Here is a 23270-nt window from a genome sequence, read left to right on the forward strand (position 1 = left end):
TTTCCCTGTAAAATTGATTTCTCTGGGTTGTTTTGTGGGGGTGATGGTGTTCCTGTACCCCAAGGGTGTCACTGGAATGGGAATTATTGCACCAGACACTCAGAGTGGTGCCCACCCAGGAAATCCCAGCCCATGCCTGTGGGACTTATATGGGATTTATATGGGATTTATATGGGATTTTTATGGGATTTTTAATGGGATTTTTATGGGATTTTTATGGGATTTACATGTAGCCAGCAGCCTCTATGGGTGTCAGGGCACTTTGAGAACAGAGTGACCAAAATTTCATTTTTTTTCCCCATCCTGAGCCAGTGAAAGCCCAGCAGGACACACCCAGCTTTACAGCACAACCTAAACCACATCTCTCAACACTTGAGGGGTACCAAAAATGATCAGAAAACCAAATTTAAATGGGATTTGGTGCCCAGGAAAGGATTCTGTTCCCTCTCAGCCTCTTCCAGCAGCACTCAGAGAAATTGGGAGATGCTGGAGAAATTGGAGCAGGTGAGAACACAGGGGATGAGAAGGAAAAATCTTTTTCCTAAATCAACAAACATGGAAAAATCAGCCAAAATGGGCAAATTTGGGGGGAACAGGAGCTAATCCAGAATAATTTTTTTCTCTCCAACCTTGCCAGAGCTGAGTGAATGGCCCAGCCTTGTGTTTAATTAAACAAATTAACACAGAATTAGCATCATTTCCAGGCTGAGACTCAGCCTCCAACATCACATCACCACAGCAAACCCCCAGGTAAACTGGGATGCTCCCAAAAAAACCAAGAATTCAGCAGCTAAAAATTGATTTTCATGCACTGCAGGTTTTTCAGTTGTCTGCAAAGTTAATGGCAGCAGGCGGAAGTAATTTCATTTTTAAATATTTCATTGGCTGATCAAAAAAAAAAAAAATTAATTTAAAAAGAAGCCCAATATTGAATTATTTCCAGCCTTACTCCACACTCCACTATTTCAACACAGGGAGAGAAATGTAAAACCAATTATTTCCCTCAGATGCTCAAACCAACCAACTCTGAGCAATTTAATTCAGATCTGATTCTTCTCAAAAAATTACAGCCAGCAGGCAAATTTCCAATTAATACCTGCTTGACTTGATGAGAAGTGTTCCTCAAGCTTGCTTCCCAAAGTTTTCTCTGGAGCATTAATTCCTGATTTTATATAACCCACACAGGTGCTGCTTTCACAAAAAAAGCAGGAGCAAAAAACCAAAAAAACAAAAAAACCACAGAATTAACTGAATTTAAAAACAAGTAAAAAGGAAAAAAAAAAAAAAACAGAAAAAAAAAAAACTGAATTAAAAACAGAATTAACTTCTCAAACCCCAAGGGACTAAAATTCCCTCAAGGGACATCTTAGAGCAGGGAAAAATTAAAATTCACCCTTTAAATTCCCCATTCCCAGTGATTTTCTCACTTCTAATTCACATTTATCCAGCAGGTCTTGCTCCCAATTAGATGTTTAGATTTTAGATTTTCCTTGTGAAATGTTATTTTTCTATAGGCCAGAGGATGTTTTTTATGATAATACAGAATTTGGGGATTTCAAACATCCAGCTCCTACTCATTTCCCATTATAAATAAACCAGGGGTACAGGGTGTATTTCCAATCCAGAAATGGCACTTTTGGGGTGGATTTTTTGGTTGGTTTTTTTTTTTGTGTGTGTGGTTTTGTTTGGTTGGTTTTTGTTTTGGTTTATTTGGGGGGTTTTTGTTGTTTTTATGGGTTGTTTGGTTTTTTGGGTTTTTTTTGTTGGTTGTTTTTTTTTTTGTTTTGGTTTGGATCCAAACCCTTCATGGGGATAGAAACCCCAAAACAGGATCCAAACCCCAAAACTGGGATCCAAACCCCAAAACAGAGATAGAAAAAATCTCCATGAGATCCAAACCCCAAAAACAATCAGGGATCCAAACCCATCATGGGGATAGAAACCCCAAAAACAGGATCCAAACCCCAAAACTGGGATCCAAACCTCTCCATGAGATCCAAACCCCCAAAACAAACAGGGATCCAAACCCTTCATGGGGATAGAAATCCCAAAAACAAGATCCAAACCCCAAAAAACAGGGATCCAAAATCTCCATGAGATCCAAACCCCAAAACAAACAGGGATCCAAACCCTTCATGGGGATAGAAATCCCAAAACCAGGATCCAAACCCCAAAACTGCAATCCAAATTCTCTGTGGGATCCAAACCCAAAACAGGATCCAAACCCCAAAACAGGGATAGAAAAATCTCCATGAGATCCAAACCCCAAAACCAAACAGGGATCCAAACCCATCATGGGGATAGAAACCCCAAAAACAAGATCCAAACCCCAAAACAGAGATAGAAAAAATCTCCATGAGATCCAAACCCCAAAACCAAACAGGGATCCAAACCCTTCATGGGGATAAAAACCCCTCAAAAACAGGGAACCAAACCCCAAAAACAGGGATCCAAACCCTTCATGGGGATAGAAACCCCAAAACAGGGATCCTCCCCAATATTCCCATAAAATCCAGGTTTCACCTGCCTGCAGCCCCCAGCTGCCCCTCTGGGGTGATTTTAGGAAATCTGGGTCACAGCTGCACCTTCTCTCCCTTCCCTCCTTTCAGATATTCAGATATTTCCCCTATTAAACATCTTACAAGGTGCCATTGGAAATATCTGCTGCATTTAAGAGCTGAGATGTCATTTCAGGTCTTCCATTCTCCACACATGAGTTCAACCCAAAGATAGCATTGAAAAAAAAAAAATAAAAAAAAAAAAAAAAAAAATTGAAATACGCTCCTAGAAAAGCCAACAAGAAATATCCAAGATCTTCATCCAAAAATCTTTCCCAGGACTCAACCCAAGGCTGGCCCAGACAAATATTTACATAATTATTCACATGGGTTTGTTTGAAATAAAGAGCCTTTTATGATCATTACTTTGGCATCAAACATTTAATTAGGGGCCAATGACAGTTCTAAAAATTGCTGAGATTTTGTCAGTGCAGTGATGTCCCAGCCCTGCTGCTCCCCTGGGAAAATCCCAAAGGATTGGGGTGGAGCCTCCCCTGGGAAATGGAAAATAGGAAATGGGAAAAAAATGCCCAATCAGGCAGGAAAAATTGGCATTTTTAGGTCTCTCTGCCCCACACAGCAGCTTTTGGGATCTCCAAGCTTTTCCAGCTCTCCTGGAATTCCTGCAGGGCACCCAAAGCAGACCTGGGCTCTGCACAAAATGTGACAAATGTCACCAATCTGAGCAAATCTTCAACATTAAATCCCTTTGTGCTGAGTCTCCAGAGAGGAATTTCCCTTCCTGCCTTGGTCCAGTGAGTCCCTGAAAATTCACCCTCCAAACCCCATCCCTGCTTCAGGTGCTGGGCCCTAAACCCCCTCCAATTCTGCCAAATCTATAAAAAAAAAAAAAATAAAATTCAACATCTCATTATTGCTTCAATACTGGTTCCTAAACTCCCTCCAATTCTGTCAAATCTATTAAAAAAATTAAAACTCAATATCCCATTATTGCTTCAAATGCTGGTTCCTAAACTCCTTCCAATTTTGTCAAATCTATTAAAAAAAAAACAAACCTCAACATTCCCATCGTTGTTTCAGGTGTTAGTTCCTAAATTCCCTCAAATTTTGTCAAATCTATTTAAAAAAAAAAATAAAACTCAACATCCCATTGTTGCTTCAACTGCTGGTTCCTAAACTCCTCCCAATTTTGCCAATTCTATTAAAAAAGAGATAAAACTCAACATTCCCATCCTTGTTTCAGGTGCAGGTTCCTAAACCCCTCCCAATTTTTTAGAATCTATTAAATTCTATTAAAAAGAGATAAAACTAAACTTTCCCATCACTGCTTCAAATGCTGGCTCCTAAATCCATGTGCTTTATAAACCTGAAATTTGAGTTTTTCTCACCCCAAAAGCAGCATCACTTTCCCCAAAACACCAGAACCTGCCTCAGTTTCAGTGAAGAGAGAATTCCTGAGCACCAAAAAAAAAATCTTTAATCACCCAAATTCGTCTTTAATTGAGCTTTAATTCAACATGTGCTTTATAAATCTGAAATTGGAATTTTTCTCACTCCAAAAGCAGCATCACTTTCCCCAAAACACCAAAACCTGCCTCAGTTTCAGTGAATATTTTATCCTGGATTTTAGGAAGATTGATTCCTACATTGGAGCATTTTGATGTTCTTCTCATCACTAAATAAACAATATATGAAAAACTTAGTACTGGGCTTAAAAGTGATATGAATACAATTTTCTGTGCACTCATTTTTAACTCATGGCTACAAGAAAATAAATATTGTCCTTATTAATGCAGAGTGGTATTTTCATGGGATTATTCTAGAGCAAGGAGTAGGGAGAAATCATCCCAAAAAATGCAAAAATGAATGCAGGACTCCAAACTGTGATTCTGCCTTTTCCTCCTGCCCAAACCCACCAGGACATGGATGCAGAAAAGATCCAGCTGCAAGCCCATCACAAATAATGGAATAATTTAATATAAATTAAATATATTAGAGGTCAAAAGCAGCTCCTGCCTCACACTTTTACAGGTTAATTCATCTCCAGGGTTCCTCAATGATTATTCCCAAGCAGGTCTGACTTCCCAGAAGAATTTCCCACATTTTCTTGTCTCAGTTGACACTGCACAGCCTGGCCCATCTGTCTGCACCAACATTCCTCTCACTGTCACCCCTGGCTCAGAAAAACAGGAAGGAAAGTGTGGAAATTTCCCCCAAATTAATTTATTGAGGCATTTTCAATACTCAGCATCACAGAACCCAGTTGAGTTTCACTGGAGCGCCCTCTCATCTCTCACAACTATTTTTAAATTTTTATTGATTAAAAATTGAGTTTTGTCACCATCAGAATAATCATCCTGACCCCAGCAAAACCCCAAATCCCACCTTGGGCAGCAGCAGGATGAAAAAAAGAAAAGTTTTTTAATTTGGGAGTGATGCTGCTGTGCAGACTCAGGCTCTGCCTCTGAGCATCCCAGGGTTTTTGGGGTAGATTTTGAAGTCACTTTGACTGAAGAACCCAAAGTTCTTTATGGGACTTCCACACCCAAACCAAGCTCTGGTTCCTATTTCACAGGAAAAATCTGGATTAATTTGGATCAGTTTTCCATAAGTAATCCCACTGTGTTTTCCTGCCCTGAATCCAACTCAGGACTGTAAAATTCTGAAAAAAAACTCCCAAAAACTCCTGTGGGCAGCAAAGAGCAGCAGCAGGAAGAGAAGAAGGGAAGTTTTGTAATTTGGGATGGATGCTGCTGTGCTCCTTCCCTGCCCAAATTCCCAAAATCACCAGGGGCTGCTCCCAGCCCTGGATCCTCCCCCAGCTCCACGTAGACCAGAGCAGTGCTGCAAGAGGCACAGCCAGGGAGCCAAAAAAATCCAAATTTCTGCCCAGCCACGGGGCTCTGGGCCAGGACAGAGCTCAGCCTCAGCATCAGAGCAGAGCCCTGGAGTGATTTGGAAATTGGGAAAAGCTTGAAGGATCAGAATTCCCAGCACAGAGAGTGTTGTGTTGATTTGGGGGTGAAAGGCACATCCAGCATCTTTGGGATGGTTTTGGATCCCTCACTGGATTCCCTGCTCTGGGAATGTCTGTGCTTGCTCCTTCCAACCTCACAGCTTCTTGATACACCCCCTGAATTGCAGAGCAACGGGGAAAAATTGATTTTTCCAGAGCTGATATTGCCCTTGGTTTGCTCTCATCCTGCAGGGAATTCAGGATTTGAAGGGGAAAAAAAAATTTAAAAAATTAAAAAGCCAGAGCCCGTTCGGGTCCGTTGGCTCCTCCTCCCATCCCAGCTCCTGAGGTCAGCAGGGAAAGCATCCAAGAGCTGCAGAAAAGGCAGATTGTTTTAATTTAAACATTTGAGAGAGGCAGGCAGAGGGACTCCGAGTGCACAGGACGTGATAATGTGCCTGCCCCAGAACATTCCTCCCTCTCCTCCATCCCATCCCGCCTGCCAGGAGGGAAAATCCGATTTTTTCTCCCTCCCTGCTGGAGCACAAACACCTGGAGGGACCCTCGGGGACCCGGCAGGAGGGAGGAAAATATGGGATGGGCGTTTGCTGATCCTTCAAGGAGATCCCGGGTTTGAGCCACGGGAATTTTCCAAAAATCCCTCCAAGGGGCATTAACAGGGAGGTTTGTGCCTTGTCTGCATGGAATCACAGCCCAGCTCTGCTCCCAGCACCTTCCCTCTGCAGAAATCCCAAATTTCCTTAGAATATTGTGCAGAAATCTAAAATTTCCATTGAATATTGTGCAGAAATCTAAAATTTCCATAGAATGTTATGCAAAAATCAAAAAATTCCATTGAATGTCGTGCAGAAATCCTAATTTTCCATGGAATATCATGCAGAAATCCTAAATTTCCATAGAATATTATGCAGAAAACCTAAATTTCCATGGAATATCATGCAGAAATCCTAAATTTCCATGGAATAAAATTTCTTTTCCAGCACGCAGGTTATAATCACAATATTTCACCCCAAACCAGGCTCAGGTCCCCAAAATCAGCTCCAGCCCTTGGTCAGCTCTGCTCCCACCATCTCCCACCTTCCTCATCCTTCTGCAGAAATCCAAAATTTCCATGGAATATCACACAGAAATCCTAAATTTCCATAGAATATCACACAGAAATCCTAAATTTCCATAGAATATCACACAGAAATCCTAAATTTCCATGGAATACCAGCACAAAGTTTATAATCCCAATGTTTCAGCCTCCCAAAATCAGCTCCAGCCCTTGGCCAGATCTGCTCCCACCATCTCCCACCCTCCTCATCCTCCTGCAGAAATCCAAAATTTCCATGGAATATCACACAGAAATCCTAAATTTCCATAGAGTATCACACAGAAATCCTAAATTTCCATGGAATACCAGCACAAAGTTTATAATCCCAATGTTTCAGCCTCCCAAAATCAGCTCCAGCCCTTGGTCAGCTCTGCTCCCACCATCTCCCACCCTCCTCATCCTCCTGCAGAAATCCTAAATTTCCATGGAATATCACACAGAAATCCTAAATTTCCATGGAATACCAGCACAAATCCCAATATTTCACCCCAAACCAGGCACAGCCCCCCCAAAAATCAGCCTTTAGCCAGCCCCACCCCCTCACCCTCCCAGCCCAAACCATTCCATGACTCGATTGCATCAGCACCAAACCAGTCCCAGCTCCCAGACACTCGATATCCACTGGAATTCTGGTGGAATTTTTGCCCACCTGGGATCAAAGCTGAGCTGGCAAATTCATTTATTTATGGGAATTAGCCCTGATCAGAGGGACAGGGAAAAGGCTTGGCTTGGGTTCCCTGCTGAAGGTGTGTTTTGAATGTGCAGAATAAATCAGAATTCTCTTTTACTCCAGCACAGTGAGTTCAGAACTGAAAAAAATCCAATGGTTAGAAATCAAAAATTTCAATATTCTTGTGTATTTTCAGGGCTCAAATGCTGCCCAAACCCCAAAGGAGTGCTGGACAATGCCCTCCAAATGCACTGGGGCTGTTTCCTTGCCAGGACAGGGAAAAGCAAAGAGCCAAACTGATAAACCCAGAGGAGGGTGTAAAGAAGGAAACTCACAGGTACAGGAGGCCAGGATTTAAATTCTACTCTATTAAAAAAAAAAACAACAAAATTAATGAGCTCTGAACTCCTTCTGTGCCCTGTTGCAGTGCAATTTCCACAGAATATCATGCAGAAATCCTAAATTTCCATAGAATAAAATTTCCTTTCCAGCACAAAGGTTAGAATCCCAATGTTTCACCCCGGATCAGGCTCAGGTCCCCAAAATCAGCTCCAGCCCTTGGTCAGCTCTGCTCTCACCATCTCCCACCCTCCTCATCCCGCAGAAATCCTAAATTTCCATGGAATATCATGCAGAAATCCTAAATTCCCATAGAGTATCATGCAGAAATCCTAAATTTCCAGAGAATAAAATTTCCTTTCCAGCACAAAGGTTGTAATCCCAATATTTCACCCCAAAACAGGCTCAGCTACCCAAAAACAGCTCCTGCAGGTTTTGGATCACTCCAGCCCCTCTCTGATGTTTTAAGGTGATCCTAAAACAACTTGAACATTCCAGCCCCTCTCTGCTGTTGTGTTTTTGGGTTCTGGAACTCTCCAGCCCCTCTTTACTATTTTTAGGTGATCCTAAAACACCTTGAACCCTCCATCCCCTCTCTACTGTTGTGTTTTAGGTGCCTGAACCCCCCCAACCCCTCTTTGCTGTTTTTTTTAGGTTCTGGAACCCCCCATCCCCTCTCTGCTGTTGTGTTTTAGGTGTTTGAACCCCCAGCCCCTCTCTGATGTTTTTTTAGGTTCTGGAACCCCCCAGCCCCTCTCTGATGTTTTTTTAGGTTCTGGAACCCCCCAGCCCCTCTCTGATGTTGTGTTTTAGGTGTTTGAATCCCCCAGCCCATCTCTGCTGTTTATTTAGGTTCAGAACCCCCCAATCCCTCTCTGCTGTTGTATTTTAGGCGTTTGAATCCCCCATCCCCTCTCTGCTGTTTTATTTTTTAGGTTCAGAACCCCCCCAGCAGACCCAGCCACCATCTCCTCTCCCAGCAGCAGATCTGGCACCAGCTGAGACACCTCTCCTGGCATCTCCTTTTTTTCCCGATTCTCCTGAGCAGAATGACACTTGTGTTCACTGTGACTCATCTCCTTGACCTTTCCATTCACTTTTAATGGTGCAAGCTGGAAATAAGGGCACCCAAACAATGCTTGCATTATTCAGCTGATGAACCACAGCCCTGCAGCACACAAGAGCACACACAGTAGGTATCTCATTCCAGCACGAAAAAATAAAAAATAAAATAAAATGAAAATCCCACCAAACTCGCTGCTTAATATTTAGGAGCTGAATGAGGTGTGCTATAAAAAAATAAAGTTAAAAAATCGCTGTGTAAAACGCTGCAGGAGGATGAAAGATCCTGGGAAACTGGCAGTGTCATCCCCAGGAATTCGGCTGCAGTGAATTCTTACTCCAGTATTGTCTTGGAAACAAAAAAAAAAAAAAAAAAAAAAAAAAAAAAAAAAAAAAAAGGGGGTGGAGGGAGGAGAAGCAGAGGAGGAGAGGCCAGCCAGGCTCCTTCCTGGATTTCCTCACTCAGAACCAGCAGCAACAGCTGATGGAAACCAAATCTGCCCCCTAAATCTGACAGTGCTCCTTTCCCAGCTGAGAGCTGCAAACTCCCCTCCTTTGCAAGCTGGGGCAGAAAGAGAATTTTAATTATTTTTAAAATTTTTTTTTAAAGGTTTTTTCAGTTTGCTGAAAAGCTGAGCCCTGGAAACACTTTTGGTTTTATTTATTTATTCTGAAAGAATTCCTGTGGTCCTGGCTGCAGATGCACAGTTGGGTTGGCACACAGGGTCACCCCCAGCTGACAGAGAGGTTTAGAAAAATATTTGTTAATGATTGATATAATAAATAAATTCCATAATCAATGTATAAAATATGAAGCTAAGATAATTCAAGTGTTCATAGAGCTGGAGGAGAGCAAGAGGCTCCATCCCATCCCTCTTTAGGAAAACTCCAAATTTCCTTTACACATCTAATTCAAAATATTCTTAGAGCAGCCAATGGAACAGCATGGTTTAAAAAATCTGTAAAAAAACCTGTCCCAAATCTAAAGAAAAAATCCAAATAACCTCCTGGATTTGCCATGTGAGGGGCACTGGTGTGGCCCAACAGGAAGAAAAGTATTTTTAAAGTTAAAAAACCCCACAAAAACTATTAAAGATGAACTGGGGTTCATAATTATCCAGCACATCCCATTCACATCTGCACCCAAAAAGGGATTTTTTTCCCAGTAAACTGAAGGATTTTTGTGGCTGCCCAAGGGATTTTCTGCTCCAAATTTCCTTTCTAGATCTAATTCAAAAGATTCTGAGAGCAGCCAATAGAACAGCACCATTCTCTTAGTATAATCTGTAAAAAAACCTGTCCCAAATCTAAATTAAAAAATCCAAATAACCTCAGGATTTGCTGTGAGAGGGGCAACAGGGAAAAAAAACAAACAAGGAGGAAAAGCATTTTTAAATTAGAAAGAATCAATCAGCAACACAAGCTGAGGGCCAGGGGTGAAAGGAGATTCCTGGAGCTGCTGCAAACTCAGATTTTATTGGCACATCAGCAATAAAATCATGTTCAGCACCCCCAGGGCCAGGCTCCACACAGGGATCAGCCCCAGGACATGGAAAATTCAGGGATCTGCCTGGGAGAAAACCCACAGCAGAGCTCAGGAATGAGCCTGATGCAGCTTTTTCCACAAACTCTCCTTTTTCTCTCAGCTTATTACACAAACTTCAAGAAAAACTCTGCTGTAAATACATTAATCCAACTTTCCTCCTTTAAAAAAAAAAAAAAAAATGACATCTCATCATTGTGAAAACTTCCAGATGATGTTAAGAATCTGGAAAGCAAAAAAAAAAAAAAAAAAAAAAAAAAACAACAGAGCCCAGACTTGGAGCAACCGACCTCAAAAATGCCTTTTGTGTAGTTCCTTCATGTATTTATTTTAGTTCCACAGATTTTCCAGACACGTCCACAGAGAAACCACGACATCATTTGGATGCTTCAGCCAGTGCTAGGCTGAATTTCAAGAGCTTTGGGACTTGCCAGCAGTAACCAGTGGTTAATTATACCACGTTGCCAACCCAATTTTTTCCATATAACATTAGATTTCAACAAAATGTTTCCATTCTTTCATGTCTCAACCTTTTTAAAATTTTTTTTTTTTTTTTGCTCCCCTGGTTTTCATCATTCTTCCCAGTCTCAGCGTTGCTTTGTTTCACACAAAGGTTTTATTGTTGTTTTGAAGGGGTGAAAATTCAGTCCCTATCATATCAGATTTTGTAGGAAGAGTGAAATGTTTGATATGAAGCTAAGCCAGGGTGGAAGTGAAGAAAATTCTCTGAAGGAAGAGAAGAGGGAAAATGGAAGGGAAAGGGAAAAAAAAAAAAAAAGGAGGAAAAGAAAAAGGAGGGAAAAAAAGGAGAGATAAAAGGGAGAGAAAAAGGAGGGAAAATAAGGAAAAGGGGGGGAAAAAGGGAAAGGAAATGGAAATTTCTTTGATGGCATCAGCATCCCTCAGGCTGCTGATCCAAGGGGAAATCCTCTTTTTTTTTGGGAACATCTCCCACAGCATCCAGTGCTGCTTATATCAACCAGCCTTGCCATATATCCACGAGAATGGGCACATTCCACCCAAACAGAGGCTGAAATCCCAGAATTTCCATGAGCAGATCACCCTGAAATCCCAGAATTTCCACAGCCAGAAGCTCAGGTGTTCATATCCCCCTGACACTGATTTTTCTGTGGGACCAATCCTGCAAATCAAGCCCAAACCTGACCAAACTCAAGGACTCAGCATTCCCAAAAAAATCCTGGACAGCAGCAACTCACAGTCCTAAATATGGGATGGGAAGTCTGTGCTGGATAAAAAACATGGAATACAGGGGAAGAATTCTTCAGGTGTGTTTTGGGATTTAGTCCTGGTTTATTTCCCAGAGAATTCTTCTTATTTAACCAGCACTTGTGGGTATTGCAAACTGACAACCACCTTTTCCACAGGAGACAAACAATATTTTACACCCTTCTCTGCTAAATGATCCAATTTATGGAACAGTGGCTGAATCCTGAGGATCAAACTCCAGAGGGGATGAAATTCCAGATTTATCATGAGCTCCCATGTCCTAGGGCTGCTCATTTCCAGGTGAATTCCCATAGCACAGAGCACCAGCTCTGCATGGAGCTGCTCATCCCAAAGAGTCTGCACAGAGTTCAGAGATCTTCAAATGTCAAAACAAAATTTGTGGGGGGCTTTGGATGAGGGGAAATGGCTTTAAACTGAGAGAAAGCAGCTTCAGAGTGGATTTTATTGGGAAGAAATTCCTCTTGGGAGGGTGCTCAGAGCAGCTGTGGCTGCCCCTGGATCCCTGGAAGGACCAGAAAATCCCAAAATTTCTGTGGCAGCATTCCCAGCTCTTTGCTCCCTGCAGTTTTCCCAAGATTTCCTGCCACCACTTAGGGAAGGGCAGCACCCAGATCCAGCAGGTCCAGGAGTCAGGACACGAGACAAAAAGTGATTACTGAGAGAATCAAAAGCCAATTTTAACTCCCCAGCAGAAAAACCCTTTGGAGTGAAGAGTTTCCTGGAAAGCACTCCCAGATTTTTCCTGAAGTCCAGGCAGAACTCAAAACATCTCTAAATGGCATTTCAGACTGGGCACAGCAATTCCTCCTGCTCCTTGTGTTAGAAACCAGATCTGACTCAAAGCAGGAGTGAGAATGCAGCTCCTGAGCCCCTGCCCTGGGACAGACAGATGGACAGGTGTCAGATGGACAGACAGGTGTCAGGTGGACAGACAGCACCAGGAGATGACACAGGGCAGAGGAAAAGCAGCCAAGCACTGCCCAGGCTGGTGGGGACACTCAGGACCTCTGGGACAGACAAAAGGACAGAAATGGAAAATCTCCAGAATTAAATTTGTGATTTACTGGGTTTAATTGACAAGGTGGTGGCCAAAGGTTGAGCTCAATGATCTTGGGAGTGTCTCCCAACCCCAGGGATTCTGTGCTGAGCAGGGAAAAGGAGCCTAAATGAGCTGCCCAGGTGAATCAGGGGTGTCTCACCCCCACACCTTCATCACCCAGAGGTGGCACAGCAAATATTTGTGTCCCCAAAAATTCTGGGAGATGTCAGCACAACCCCTGCAGTGCTGCCACCAGACAGGCACCCACCAGTTTGATTAAATCTCCACTTCAAAAAACAATCAACCTGAAAAATCCACCTCCAATCCCAAACCTTAAAGGGCAGGGACAGCACCTGCTTAAAATAAGGATTCACAACCCTCCTGATTTCTCCTGGGGCACAAAATGAGCACTGTAAACAACACCAAGGCAGAGTTTTCATTTAAACTTGCCATTAAAAACCTGTTCCTCACTGCTGATACTGTGTGCACACCAAAAATCAGCAACTCCCCAGCAGCTTTGCCTTAGTCACCCCAAAGAGATGAAATGGGATTTGAAGTGGGATTCCTCCCATCCCAAAATTTGGAGGAAGCTGAGAGGATCAGCACCGAGTTTTCCTCCTGGAGGAGGAGACAGGAGCTCTGCTGTCCCCTGGCCAGGGCATGTCCCACAGCTGGGTGCTTTTAATTCCAAATTCCCACTGCAGCCTGGCAGTGCACTGACAGCATCATCCAGCTTTTACAGGGGAAATTGGAGCTGCCATCGTTCCAGATTTATAAAGTCAGATTTCTTCTTGTAAAACAGTATCAACACTTTTGATTGGCAAAGTGTTTAAAAAAAATAATCTCGCTTTTAACTGGCTGGATGAAGTTTTTTGGGGTTTTTTTTTAGCTTATTTAGGTGACTGGGGAAGAGCCAAGAGGAGAAGCAACAGCTGGTAACAGGATACTGCATAATTTCCAGCGTTTTTATTTTAGTTTGGATCCTCATTACTCTTTGCCACTAAAGGAAACTGCTGCATCCAAAAAGTTTCACCCAGAAACCCGATTCGGTTTTTACAGGGATTTGTAAAAGCAGAGACGGGTTCCAGCTTTGTCTGTGGGTTTGATTTTGGTGTGACATCATCTCTGCAAATTTGGGAAAATCTGAGCTGGATGGGCAGTGGCGGGAGGCAGCTTTGACATTGTTATTTCCCTGTTATTTGCTGGATTTCCTCTGTGCCATCCCATAGATTACAGGGATGTTTCACCTCTCCACACAGAGAAAACAACAATCCCGGCACTGAGACACGCTCTGAGCTGCCATAAAACCCAAGACAACGTGGAAAAGTTTTAAAAAAAAAAAAAAAAAAGGCCACCAAGCCCATTAGTCAATGCCATCAGCAGCCCCGAGCTGGCTCCTCCCTCACCCAAATGATTTGATGTCTTATTAGGCGGCTCATTAGGAAAACTCAAAGCCTTTCACCACAAGAGTCATTCCTCAGAGCTGGCCCCACCGAGCTCCCGGCCATCCCCTGCTCCAAAACCTGTCCCCAAATTCACCTGGGAGCTTTAAAAAGCGCTTTTTGGGAGGGTGAACCCAGCCAGGGGATGCTCTGGGAGGGTTAAACGTCAGCACGGGCAAAAGTGAAAGGAAGAAAAAAAGTGTTGTTTTTTCTTTGAAACAGAAATTATCTGGTGGTAATTGAATTTTCAGTTGATACAAAGTACCCGAGCGGGAGGCCTGACAAGAGGAGCTGGTGTCATTCCATCCCAATTCCATCCCCATTCCATCCCAATTCCTGGGCAGGACAAACTCTGGGATGTCCCACTGCCCTCCTTTCCCTGCAGAAATGTTCAGGACATTTTATTCATTGAGTTTTCCACCCTGCTCAGCCTCCACAAGCAGAGCCTTAATGGAAGCATTCCTCCAACGCCCACCTCTTCTTCCTTAAGGTCATTTGAAGAGCCCAGAAATTAAAATAATTCTCAATTATTCCCATTGCTTTACTCAGAGAAACCCACTGGTGTTTGCGCTGGGAACACTGGAACAAACCCTGTATAACCACCCCAAAAACCACCCCGAGAACACAAAATTCGGGCAGGGAAGGGAATCCCAGACAACCCAAAGTCTTTTTAAGTTCTCAAAAACTCGAGCTTAACTTTGAAAATTTCAAAAACTCAGCCCTGCCAACAAAACCCTGGTTCCCCCGAAATCCAACACAAACAGAGCTCGGCGGTCTCCACTCCAAATGGGGAAAAGGTTCTGCAAACACCCAAAAAAAAACCAGCAGCAGCCCCCCAAAAACCTCCCTCTGCCCTGGCATTTCCCAGCCCACCCGGGGAAAGCAGAAATTTGGGAAGCAGAGCTCTGGAAACAAACCACACGTTTCTAAAGGGAAGCAGAAATGCGTTTAGTCCCTCTTCTGCACGATTAGGGGAGGGAAGATGAAAAAAAAAAAAAAAGAAGAAGAAGAAAAAAAAAAAAGACATTCCAGTGGTTTTCTGTGCTGCTGCACATCTGGAAGTTCTGAGCTTCCTCCTGCTGCAGTTTTAGGGAGAAACCCTGCGGGATTGGGGTTGGCTTTGGGGTCCCCCAGCAGCTCCAAAGCTTTTGTGTCCCGAGCTTTGATGTGAGGAGGGAGAGCAGATTCCAGCGGGACAAAAAAAAAAAAAAAAAAAAAAAAAAATATCCTAAAAACTTTCTGCTCCTCAAGGAGGAGGAACTACGCAAGCCCGGAGGTTTCCAGGGGACTAAATATACATTCACATATATATCCACGGCGAGATTGAGCGAACCAGAGCCTCCAGAAACTCATCCCCGACTTTTCCTCCCGAAAAAAGCAGCCCGGCAAGAGGCAGCTCTTGCTCCAAGAAAGGCGAATAAAGAATTGTTTTAAGTTTTTTCCCCTTTTACGGGCCCCCTGACAAATGGCATTCAGAGACTCGGGCAGCTAAAGGAGGTTGGGTGGGTTTTGTTGGGTGGTTTTTTTCCTTTTTTTTTTTTTTTTTCTTTTTGCTGGAATGCTGGAGGAAGGAAAGTTTTTTTTTTACCCCCGCACTAAAACCCGCTTCTCTCCCGCTCCCCCCACCACGACCCCGCAGCATCTCCCACGAGTTTTGGGGGGGCTCGGGGACCCCCCTTACCTGCCCGGCCGAGGGACAGGGCACCCAACAGCACCAGCGCAGCGGGCACCGAGCAGCTCCGTATCCAACTGCGCCTTTTCCACCGCGTGTGCGTATCCATGCTCCCCAAAAAAACGGGGCACCAGCTCGGGACAGCTCGAAAAGTGGTGTGGGGAGGGATTAAAAACAACGAAAAAAAATTTTAAAAAATTAAAATAAAATGTAAAAAATTCAAATAAAGGCAATCCAAGCTGTGTGGAAGCGCGGAGCAGCGCTCAGCCCCCCCCCGGCAGCCCCCCCCCGGGGAGCAGCCCTTTATAAAGCCATGGGGCGGGCGGAGGGTGCGGGGGCTCCGCCGCGCTCAGCTCCGGCCCTGCCTCGCTCCCGGGGCTGCCGCAAAGTTTTTCCCTTCTCTCCTTCTCCCTCTCTCTCCCCACACCGCCCTTTTTTCCCCCTTCTTTTAAACGCCAGGCAGGAGTTTGTCAATCTCGGAGCGGAGCAGCAAATCAGGGCCGGGCGGTGCAGCCCCCCCAGCCCAGCCCCCGCCCCCGCCGCCGCTTCCAGCGGGATGTCCCGGCCCCCAAAAGCGTTTTTCCTCCTTTTTCCCCCCCGCTGGAATAGCAGCAGAAGGAGTTTTTCCCGTTTCTTCCCCCCTCTCCTGTCTCCTCGCTTTTTCCTGGGTTTTTTTTGGGGAGGGCAGCGCTGATGTCCCCTCTGCTTGCTGGAGCTGTGACAGGAGTTTGGGTGGGAATCGGGATGAGGTTTCACACCCAGGAGGTGGCCGGGCACTGGGCAGGTTCCCCAGGGAATGATCCCAGCCCCAAACCTCAATAACTCCTGCACAGGGTGGGATTTTTGGATCAGGACTGGGCTCGAGCCTTGTGGGTCCCTTCCAGCTCAAGATATTCAGAGATTCCATCAGATGGGGCTGGTGGAGGTGTGGAAAATGCAAGGATTTGGCAAATATAAGCACATGCAAAGGGTGAAAGTGCAAACAAGGATAGGTGGGAGCAGGGGTGACAAAATCCAGCTCTGTCAGGAAAGGGATGGAAGGGATGGAGGGGATGGAAGGGATGGAGGGGATGGAAATCCATCCCTTTCCCTTAAATAAAAGCCTTGAAGATGCTTGCTGGTATCAACACTGCCAGTGCCACCAAAGACCTGAGCATCACTGCTGGCAGCACTGATGTCACACCCAGGTGACAATCCCAGCTCCTTTGGTGCTCATTTTCCCCAGAGCAGGGATGTCACCTCCCTAGGCCACACCAGAGTGTCCCAGCCCTCTCCTCTCTCCCTGCACAGCCTCAAGGCCACAGGGGGAAAAAAACCAACAAAAAGCACTTCCAAGACCTGAATTCCCACACTCTGCCTGCCCTGGACTCCAATCCCTTGGAGGTTTTGGCCAGCCAGGTCCATGCCAGGCCAGTGGAGGAGTTGGGGGTGGCTCATCCTGTCCCTGAATTTGGCTGTTGGGTGGAAGAACCCAGCACCACCATGAGTTTTAGCCATAACCCCTTGACCTGGTGGAACGAGAGTTACTTGGATGGATGATCAACATCAAACACGTCCAAATCTAAAAGGACAGGAGGCCAAACCCCCTGGTTCAAGCAGTGGGAAAGGGATGCTCCCATTCCACTGTAAGGATTCAGTAGGGAAGAACTGCAGGAAATCCCTCCCTTTCCCTCTGAAGCTACTGGGATTCCTTCCCCCAGCTCCCAGCCTGGCTGTGGGACTGGAAAAAGCCTGGAAAAAGTGGGACTGAAGGAAGAGACTCTGACAGAGGCTTTCAGCAGGCGCAGGTGAGAGGCTGCGAGCCCCGGGCAGGGGCGGGAGCGGCGCAGCTCGGGCGGGGACGGTGCCAGAGGCACCGGGCAGATCCCGCCCAGGGAAACCCCTTCCAGCTCTGCCTTTTGTGAGGAACACGGGCACTGCGGCAGGAAAATCGCAGCGTGTTCGTCTCCAGCAGGAGCCTGCAGGGGAAATCTGCCAGGGCAGCACCTGCACAGCCCTGCAGCCACCTGTGCTGAGCATCCGCGGGGTGGAGCCCGGGGCTGGCACTGTCTGTCCTTCCCCTGCTCCAAAATATCCTGGGATAGACACCACCCATCCTTCCCCTGCTCCAGAGTATCCTGGGATAGACACCATCCATCCTTCCTCTGTTCCAGAGTATCCCAGGGATTGGCACCACCCATCCTTCTCCCTGCTCCAAATTATCCTGGGATAAACACCATCCATCCTTCCCCTGCTCCAGAGTATCCTGGGATAGACACCATCCATCCTTCCCCTGCTCCAGAGTATCCTGAGATAGACACCACCCATCCTTCCCCCTGCTCCAAATTATCCTGGGATAGACACCATCCATCCTTTCCCTGCTCCAGAGTATCCTGGGATAGACACCATCCATCCTTCCCCATGCTCCAAAATATCCCAAGATTGGCACCATCCATTCTCCCTCCACCTCCAAAATATCCCAGAATTGACACTGTCCATCCTCCCTCCAGCTCCAAAATATCCTGGGATAGACACCATCCATCTTCTCTCCTGCTCCAAAATATCCCAGGATTGATATCATCCATCCTCCCTCCTTCTCCAGAATATCCCAGGATTAACAACATCCATCCTCTCTCCTGCTCCAAAATAACTCGGGATTGACACCATCCATCCTCTCTCCTGCTCCAAAATATCCCAGGATTGACACATTCCATCCTTTCTCTTGTTCCAAAATATCCTGGGACTGGCACCATCCATCCTCCCTCCTGTCCATCCTCTCTCTTACTCCAAAATATCCTGGGATTGGCACCATCCATCCTCTCTCCTGCTCTAAAATATCCCAGGATTGACACATTCCATCCTTTCTCTTGCTCCAAAATATCCTGGGATTGGCACCATCCATCCTCTCTCCTGCTCCAAAACGTCCCAGTATTCCCAGCTGGCCTCCCCACAGCTCCCAGTGCCTCTGTGGAGCAGCTGCTGTTCCCCACCATGGTCTGGTGTGCTCCTTTCTCTCTCCCCTCCATGTGTTCAGACTGTGAAGTATCCCAAGAATTTGGGCTTTGAAGGAGGGTGGTGAAAGCACCAGCAGGGCCTGTGGGCTGCAAATCCCCTCCCCTGTCCCTTGGGCTTGGAATTTGATGATTTTTAAGGTCCCTTCCTGTCCAAATCATTCTATAATCTTGTGATTCCAAATAATCCCTGATTGTGGCACCAAAATGTTCACTCAGTCCAGGATTTCCCTGGATTTCTGCTCACCCTGCCAGGTGTGGGGGCTCATTTTGGGTTCCTGGCTCTTCCCTTCCCATATTTTTGGTCATACAAACAGCCTGGAAATCCCAAACCCCTGGACACCATCCCCAGCCATGGGAAGGGGGGCACCTAAAGAACCTCAACCACCCAAAACACAGCAGAGAAGGAAATGGGAGCAGCTCAGAGCAGTGAACTCCCACTCCTCCCTTTTTCCTGCTCCAGACTGACACCAGATCATCCAAACCTGGACCTGGATCAGATGCAGAGCAGAAAACCTGGCCCAGGGAGCTTGTGCAGAGCTGAGCTCCCAGTTGCTTCCCAGGTGATTTGGGAGCTTGCACAGACCTGTTTGCCCCTCCTCAACAGCAACAGAAACACAGAAATCAGGAATTCCAGCAGCCACGTGCCAAGTTTTGGGAGCCAACCCCAAAATGGGAGAGGAGCAGATGATGTGGGAGCTCCAGGAGCTGGGAGGGGCTGATGCCAACCCCAAACCCAGCCAGGGTCACACAGAGGAACACACCAGTGCCTGGGGGCCAAATTTCTTTAAGGAGCAGCAGTTTATGGAAGTGTTTTCTTGCCCAAATGCATCTTGAGCCCAGCTGGATGTTGTTTATAGGATGGTGGATATGTTTGTGAGCTCTCCAAAGAAAGAGAAAGGCTTAAGGGATGTAGGTAATGTAAAAAACCACAATCATTTATTTGCCATGAAATCATCAGCAGTGTTCAGCCCAAAGGCCATTGTTGTGTGGTTTGAAAGAATTGGGATGAGTTTGAAAGAATTATTGATAACCAGTTACACCCCATGGGCAGCTGAGGGGAAGAGGCTAAAATGAGGAATTAAAATTACCTGAGCTGTTGTATAAATAATTAGGACAGGCAGCTGCTCTCAGGAATGATTTCCAATACCATTTCTGAGGAGAGCACATCTATAAAATACACATTTTCCCTCCACAATCTTAATGCCAGCCTTTACTCCTTGCAAATTTATAAACACAATTGCATTTCTGCCATCAATTGTTCTGTGTCCAAATGAGATCCTGAATCACAATCCTGATTTATAATCCCACACCTGCTGGCCTGGAAAGGATTGTTCCCAAATTCAGCTTTTAAAAAATCGTGGATTTAGCCCTAAAGAGAGATTTTGGATGGAGAGGCTTGGCAAATGAAATTCTCCATTTATCCACAGAGGAAACTTCACATCTGGAATCCCAGAGCTCAACACTGCCCCAAACTCAGAGCTCTGGGTGGTCTTTAATTTGAACAAGGAGTTCAGTGCTTTATCCAGGACTGTTCCCACCCATTCCCACCCTGCAGAGTGGCAGCATTTTCCCCAAAACCTTCCTGAAAACGCTGGTTTGAATCCCAAATCCACATTTTTAGGGGATGCTGATGGGCAGCCCATCATCACAGAATGCCACAATACCACTTTCAGATAATTAATGCTCTAATTAGAACCCAGGCACGATGAAAATATTCAACAGGTACCTCCCAAGCAGCAAAAAAAAAAAAAAAAAAAAAGAAAAAAATAAAGTAGAACTCCCTCAATAGTTCAATTTTCCCCCCAGAAAGAGAAATCACAACACCCAGAAATACAAACTCCCACCCCCCTGAGGCTCAGCACCTGTTTGGGCTTTGCAGACCAAAAAAAAGCAGGAGCTGGGCAGCCAATTCTTCCAAATCCCAGTGGTCCAGTGGGAATTCAAATCTGATTTTTTGCCATGAGGTGGCACCAGGACCAGCCCCATCCATGGAAAGAGCAGCAGCACAAGGTGGGGTTTGTTTTTGTGCATGTTTGGATGTTTCACAGCTCTGTTTAACAGAGGAAATAACTTTATAAAGGGAACAGACTTTCCACTCCTCCTCTTTTTCCAGCCTTGTCGCCTCCTCTCCAGCTCCAGGGTAATGAGGCCAAGCCCTGGATGTGTTTGAGCCATCCCAAGGCATGAAAATTGAGAATAAATGTCTTTATCCTGCTGAGGAGGCTGAGCCCTGCCCCTCTCTGTGCCCAGTGCCAGCCTGGGGGGCAGGAGGAGCTGAATTCCCCCTCTGCCCTGCAGTGGCTCAGCCTAAACCCAGATAATCTGTCTGGACTCCAGCAGATAATCCCTGGACACACAAAGTGTGCTGTGAAACCAGGAGCTGCCCAGCAGCAGGAGCTGCCACTTCCCTCTGACCTGCACAACCCTGAAGAAGTTCCTAAATTCCTCCCCAAACCCTGGAGAAGTTCCTAAATCCCTCCAAGCACTGGAGAAGTTCCTAAATTATCCCCCAAGAACTGAAAAAGTTATTAATTCTCCCCCAAATCCTGAAGAAGTTCCTAAATTCCCCCTGACCCCACAAAGGCTCCACTGAACTCCACAATCTTAATTTTCCAGCTCCAGTTCGTCCATCATCATAAAGACTGAAGAGTAAAAGTCACAAATTTACAGAGTCAAATCACCCAGCAGCAGCTCCAGAGGTTCAACTGGGGCTCCTGATCCCAAAATTTTCCTCCACACCCCTGTGGTGCTAATTTTGATTGATAAGAGGTGTTATCAGAATAAGTAAAAAATTAGATAAGGAAGGGCAAGGCCCATCTGCAATTAAATCTGGTTAAGAACAGCAGAAAAAGCTTCTTCAAATGCATCAATAACCAAAGCCAAGAAAAATGTTCATCCAAGCACACCCAAAATCATAATTTCAGGATTATTCCCAGCTCTAGGAATGGATTGAAGCATCCCAAGGCATTCTGGCATCATCCTTTAGTTGCCCTTAAAAAAAAAAAATAAAAACAAACCCAACTAATGCTTGCAGATTTTCCTTCAGCAAACATTTCCCACTCCTGTTTTCCCATCCCTAATATTCCTGCCAATTAACCATGGCACACAAATTGCAGGCAGCTCTTTCCATTCCTAAATGTTGTGGCAAACCGAAAAAATGCCCATTCTGTGGGTTCCCCTTTGATTCCCAGGTTCATTCCACCCTTCTGGAGTGACAATCCCTTCTATTTGTTGGTTTTGCTGCTCTGCCTGGAGAAATGAGGAGAATTCAGGGAGCTGTGGGCACCACCCAGCCCTGCCGAGCACTCCAGACAAGAGCCCACAGTCTGAGCTGCTCCCTAAAAACAGAGAGGAACAAAAATTCCATCCTTTTGGGGGATGAATCACTCCAGGAGCCCAATCCAGCTCCGAGTGGGCTCTGCCCTGACTCACTTTCATTTCTCAGTCCAGTGTTTCCAGTGAGGCACTGTCCTGGTTTGAAGGGCAGGTATCTGCCAGTAAAGGCAGGAGCTTCTCTTTGAAATGGAAAATGTACCCCCTCCCCATGAATTATTATGGTTTTGAAATTAAGGGGCTCTCAGGCAAAGATAGGAGAATAGGAATAACAGTTCTTTATTAGGAAAATTAAAATAGAAATGCAGTATTACAAAGAACAATCCCAAACCCTGCCAGAGTCAGAATCCAAGCTGACACCCGTCAGTCAGTCAGGGTGGTGGCACAGTCCCATTCAATGGTGGCTGCATCCTCCTGCAGTGGCAGATGTGGCTCAGCTGGAGCAGTGCTCCTGGAGAAGGTGCAGTTTCCTCTGAAGGTCCAGGGATGATGTGGAAGGGTCTGGCTTTCCTCTGGAATCCAGTGGAAAGAAGGTGCCTTGGTGTCCAAAATGTCAGTTTTTATCTGGGTAGGAAAGGCTTGGCTCCTGCCCTGGCTGGAGCATCTCCCAGTGGGATGATGGAATTTTATCAGTCATGCACTGGGACTCACTGGCCATGAACAGGAGATATCTCCTGGAGGGAGGATGGGCTGTGGGAAGATAAAGATGATTGCCCAGCTGGTTTAAAGATGGCCCATTAGCAGATAATGTGTGCCAGGAGATAAAGATCACTGCCACACCCAGTTTAAACAATGGCCCATTAACAGGAGATATCTCCCACAGGGATAAGAGTCACTGCCACACCCAGTTTTAAACAATGGCCCATTAACAGGAGATATCTCCTGGAGGGAGGATGGGCTGTGGGAAAGATAAAGATGATTGCCCAGCTGGTTTAAAGATGGCCCATTAGCAGAGAATATGTGCCAGGAGATCAGGGTCACTGCCCCACCTGGTTTAACAGATGGGGACAGAATTCACATTGCTGGGCACATCCTGTATTGCAGCCCAAGACAGGCACCTTCACCCAAACTGGGTGAAGTCCCTTCCTAAATCAGAGAAAAGGAGTTTCTGCTGAGTTCATTCCACCTCTGGAAAACACAAAACACCCTCAAAATGCTGCTGGAGATTTCTTCTTCCAAGTCTATCCACAAATTCACAGCCTGGGGTTACCTTGGTCCTGTCCTAAATCCTCTGCTAAACTCCAGACTCTCCCTGTGAGCCAGCAGAGCCTTTGCTTCCATCCCATCCCTGTCCTTCCCCATTTCTGGGTGTTTTTCCCCCTTTTCCTGCCTGTCCT

General features: G+C 45.5%; 1 protein-coding gene across 2 annotated transcripts in view; it reads right to left on the reverse strand.

Annotated features, from left to right (window-relative positions):
• Positions 1 to 15782, reverse strand: part of COL5A1 (collagen type V alpha 1 chain) — a 120789-nt gene extending 105007 nt beyond the window's left edge. For both annotated transcript variants that reach the window (XM_079323889.1, XM_079323888.1), the window contains exon 1: positions 15617 to 15782. In XM_079323889.1, coding sequence (XP_079180015.1) covers positions 15617 to 15716 — 100 coding nt within the window. In that variant the 5' untranslated portion in view covers positions 15717 to 15782. The remainder of the gene's footprint in view (positions 1 to 15616) is intronic.
• Positions 15783 to 23270: the final 7488 nt, after the last annotated feature.

The sequence above is a fragment of the Erithacus rubecula genome, assembly GCF_903797595.1.
Source record: "Erithacus rubecula genome assembly, chromosome: 21".
In the NCBI taxonomy this organism is placed as follows: Eukaryota; Metazoa; Chordata; class Aves; order Passeriformes; family Muscicapidae; genus Erithacus; species Erithacus rubecula.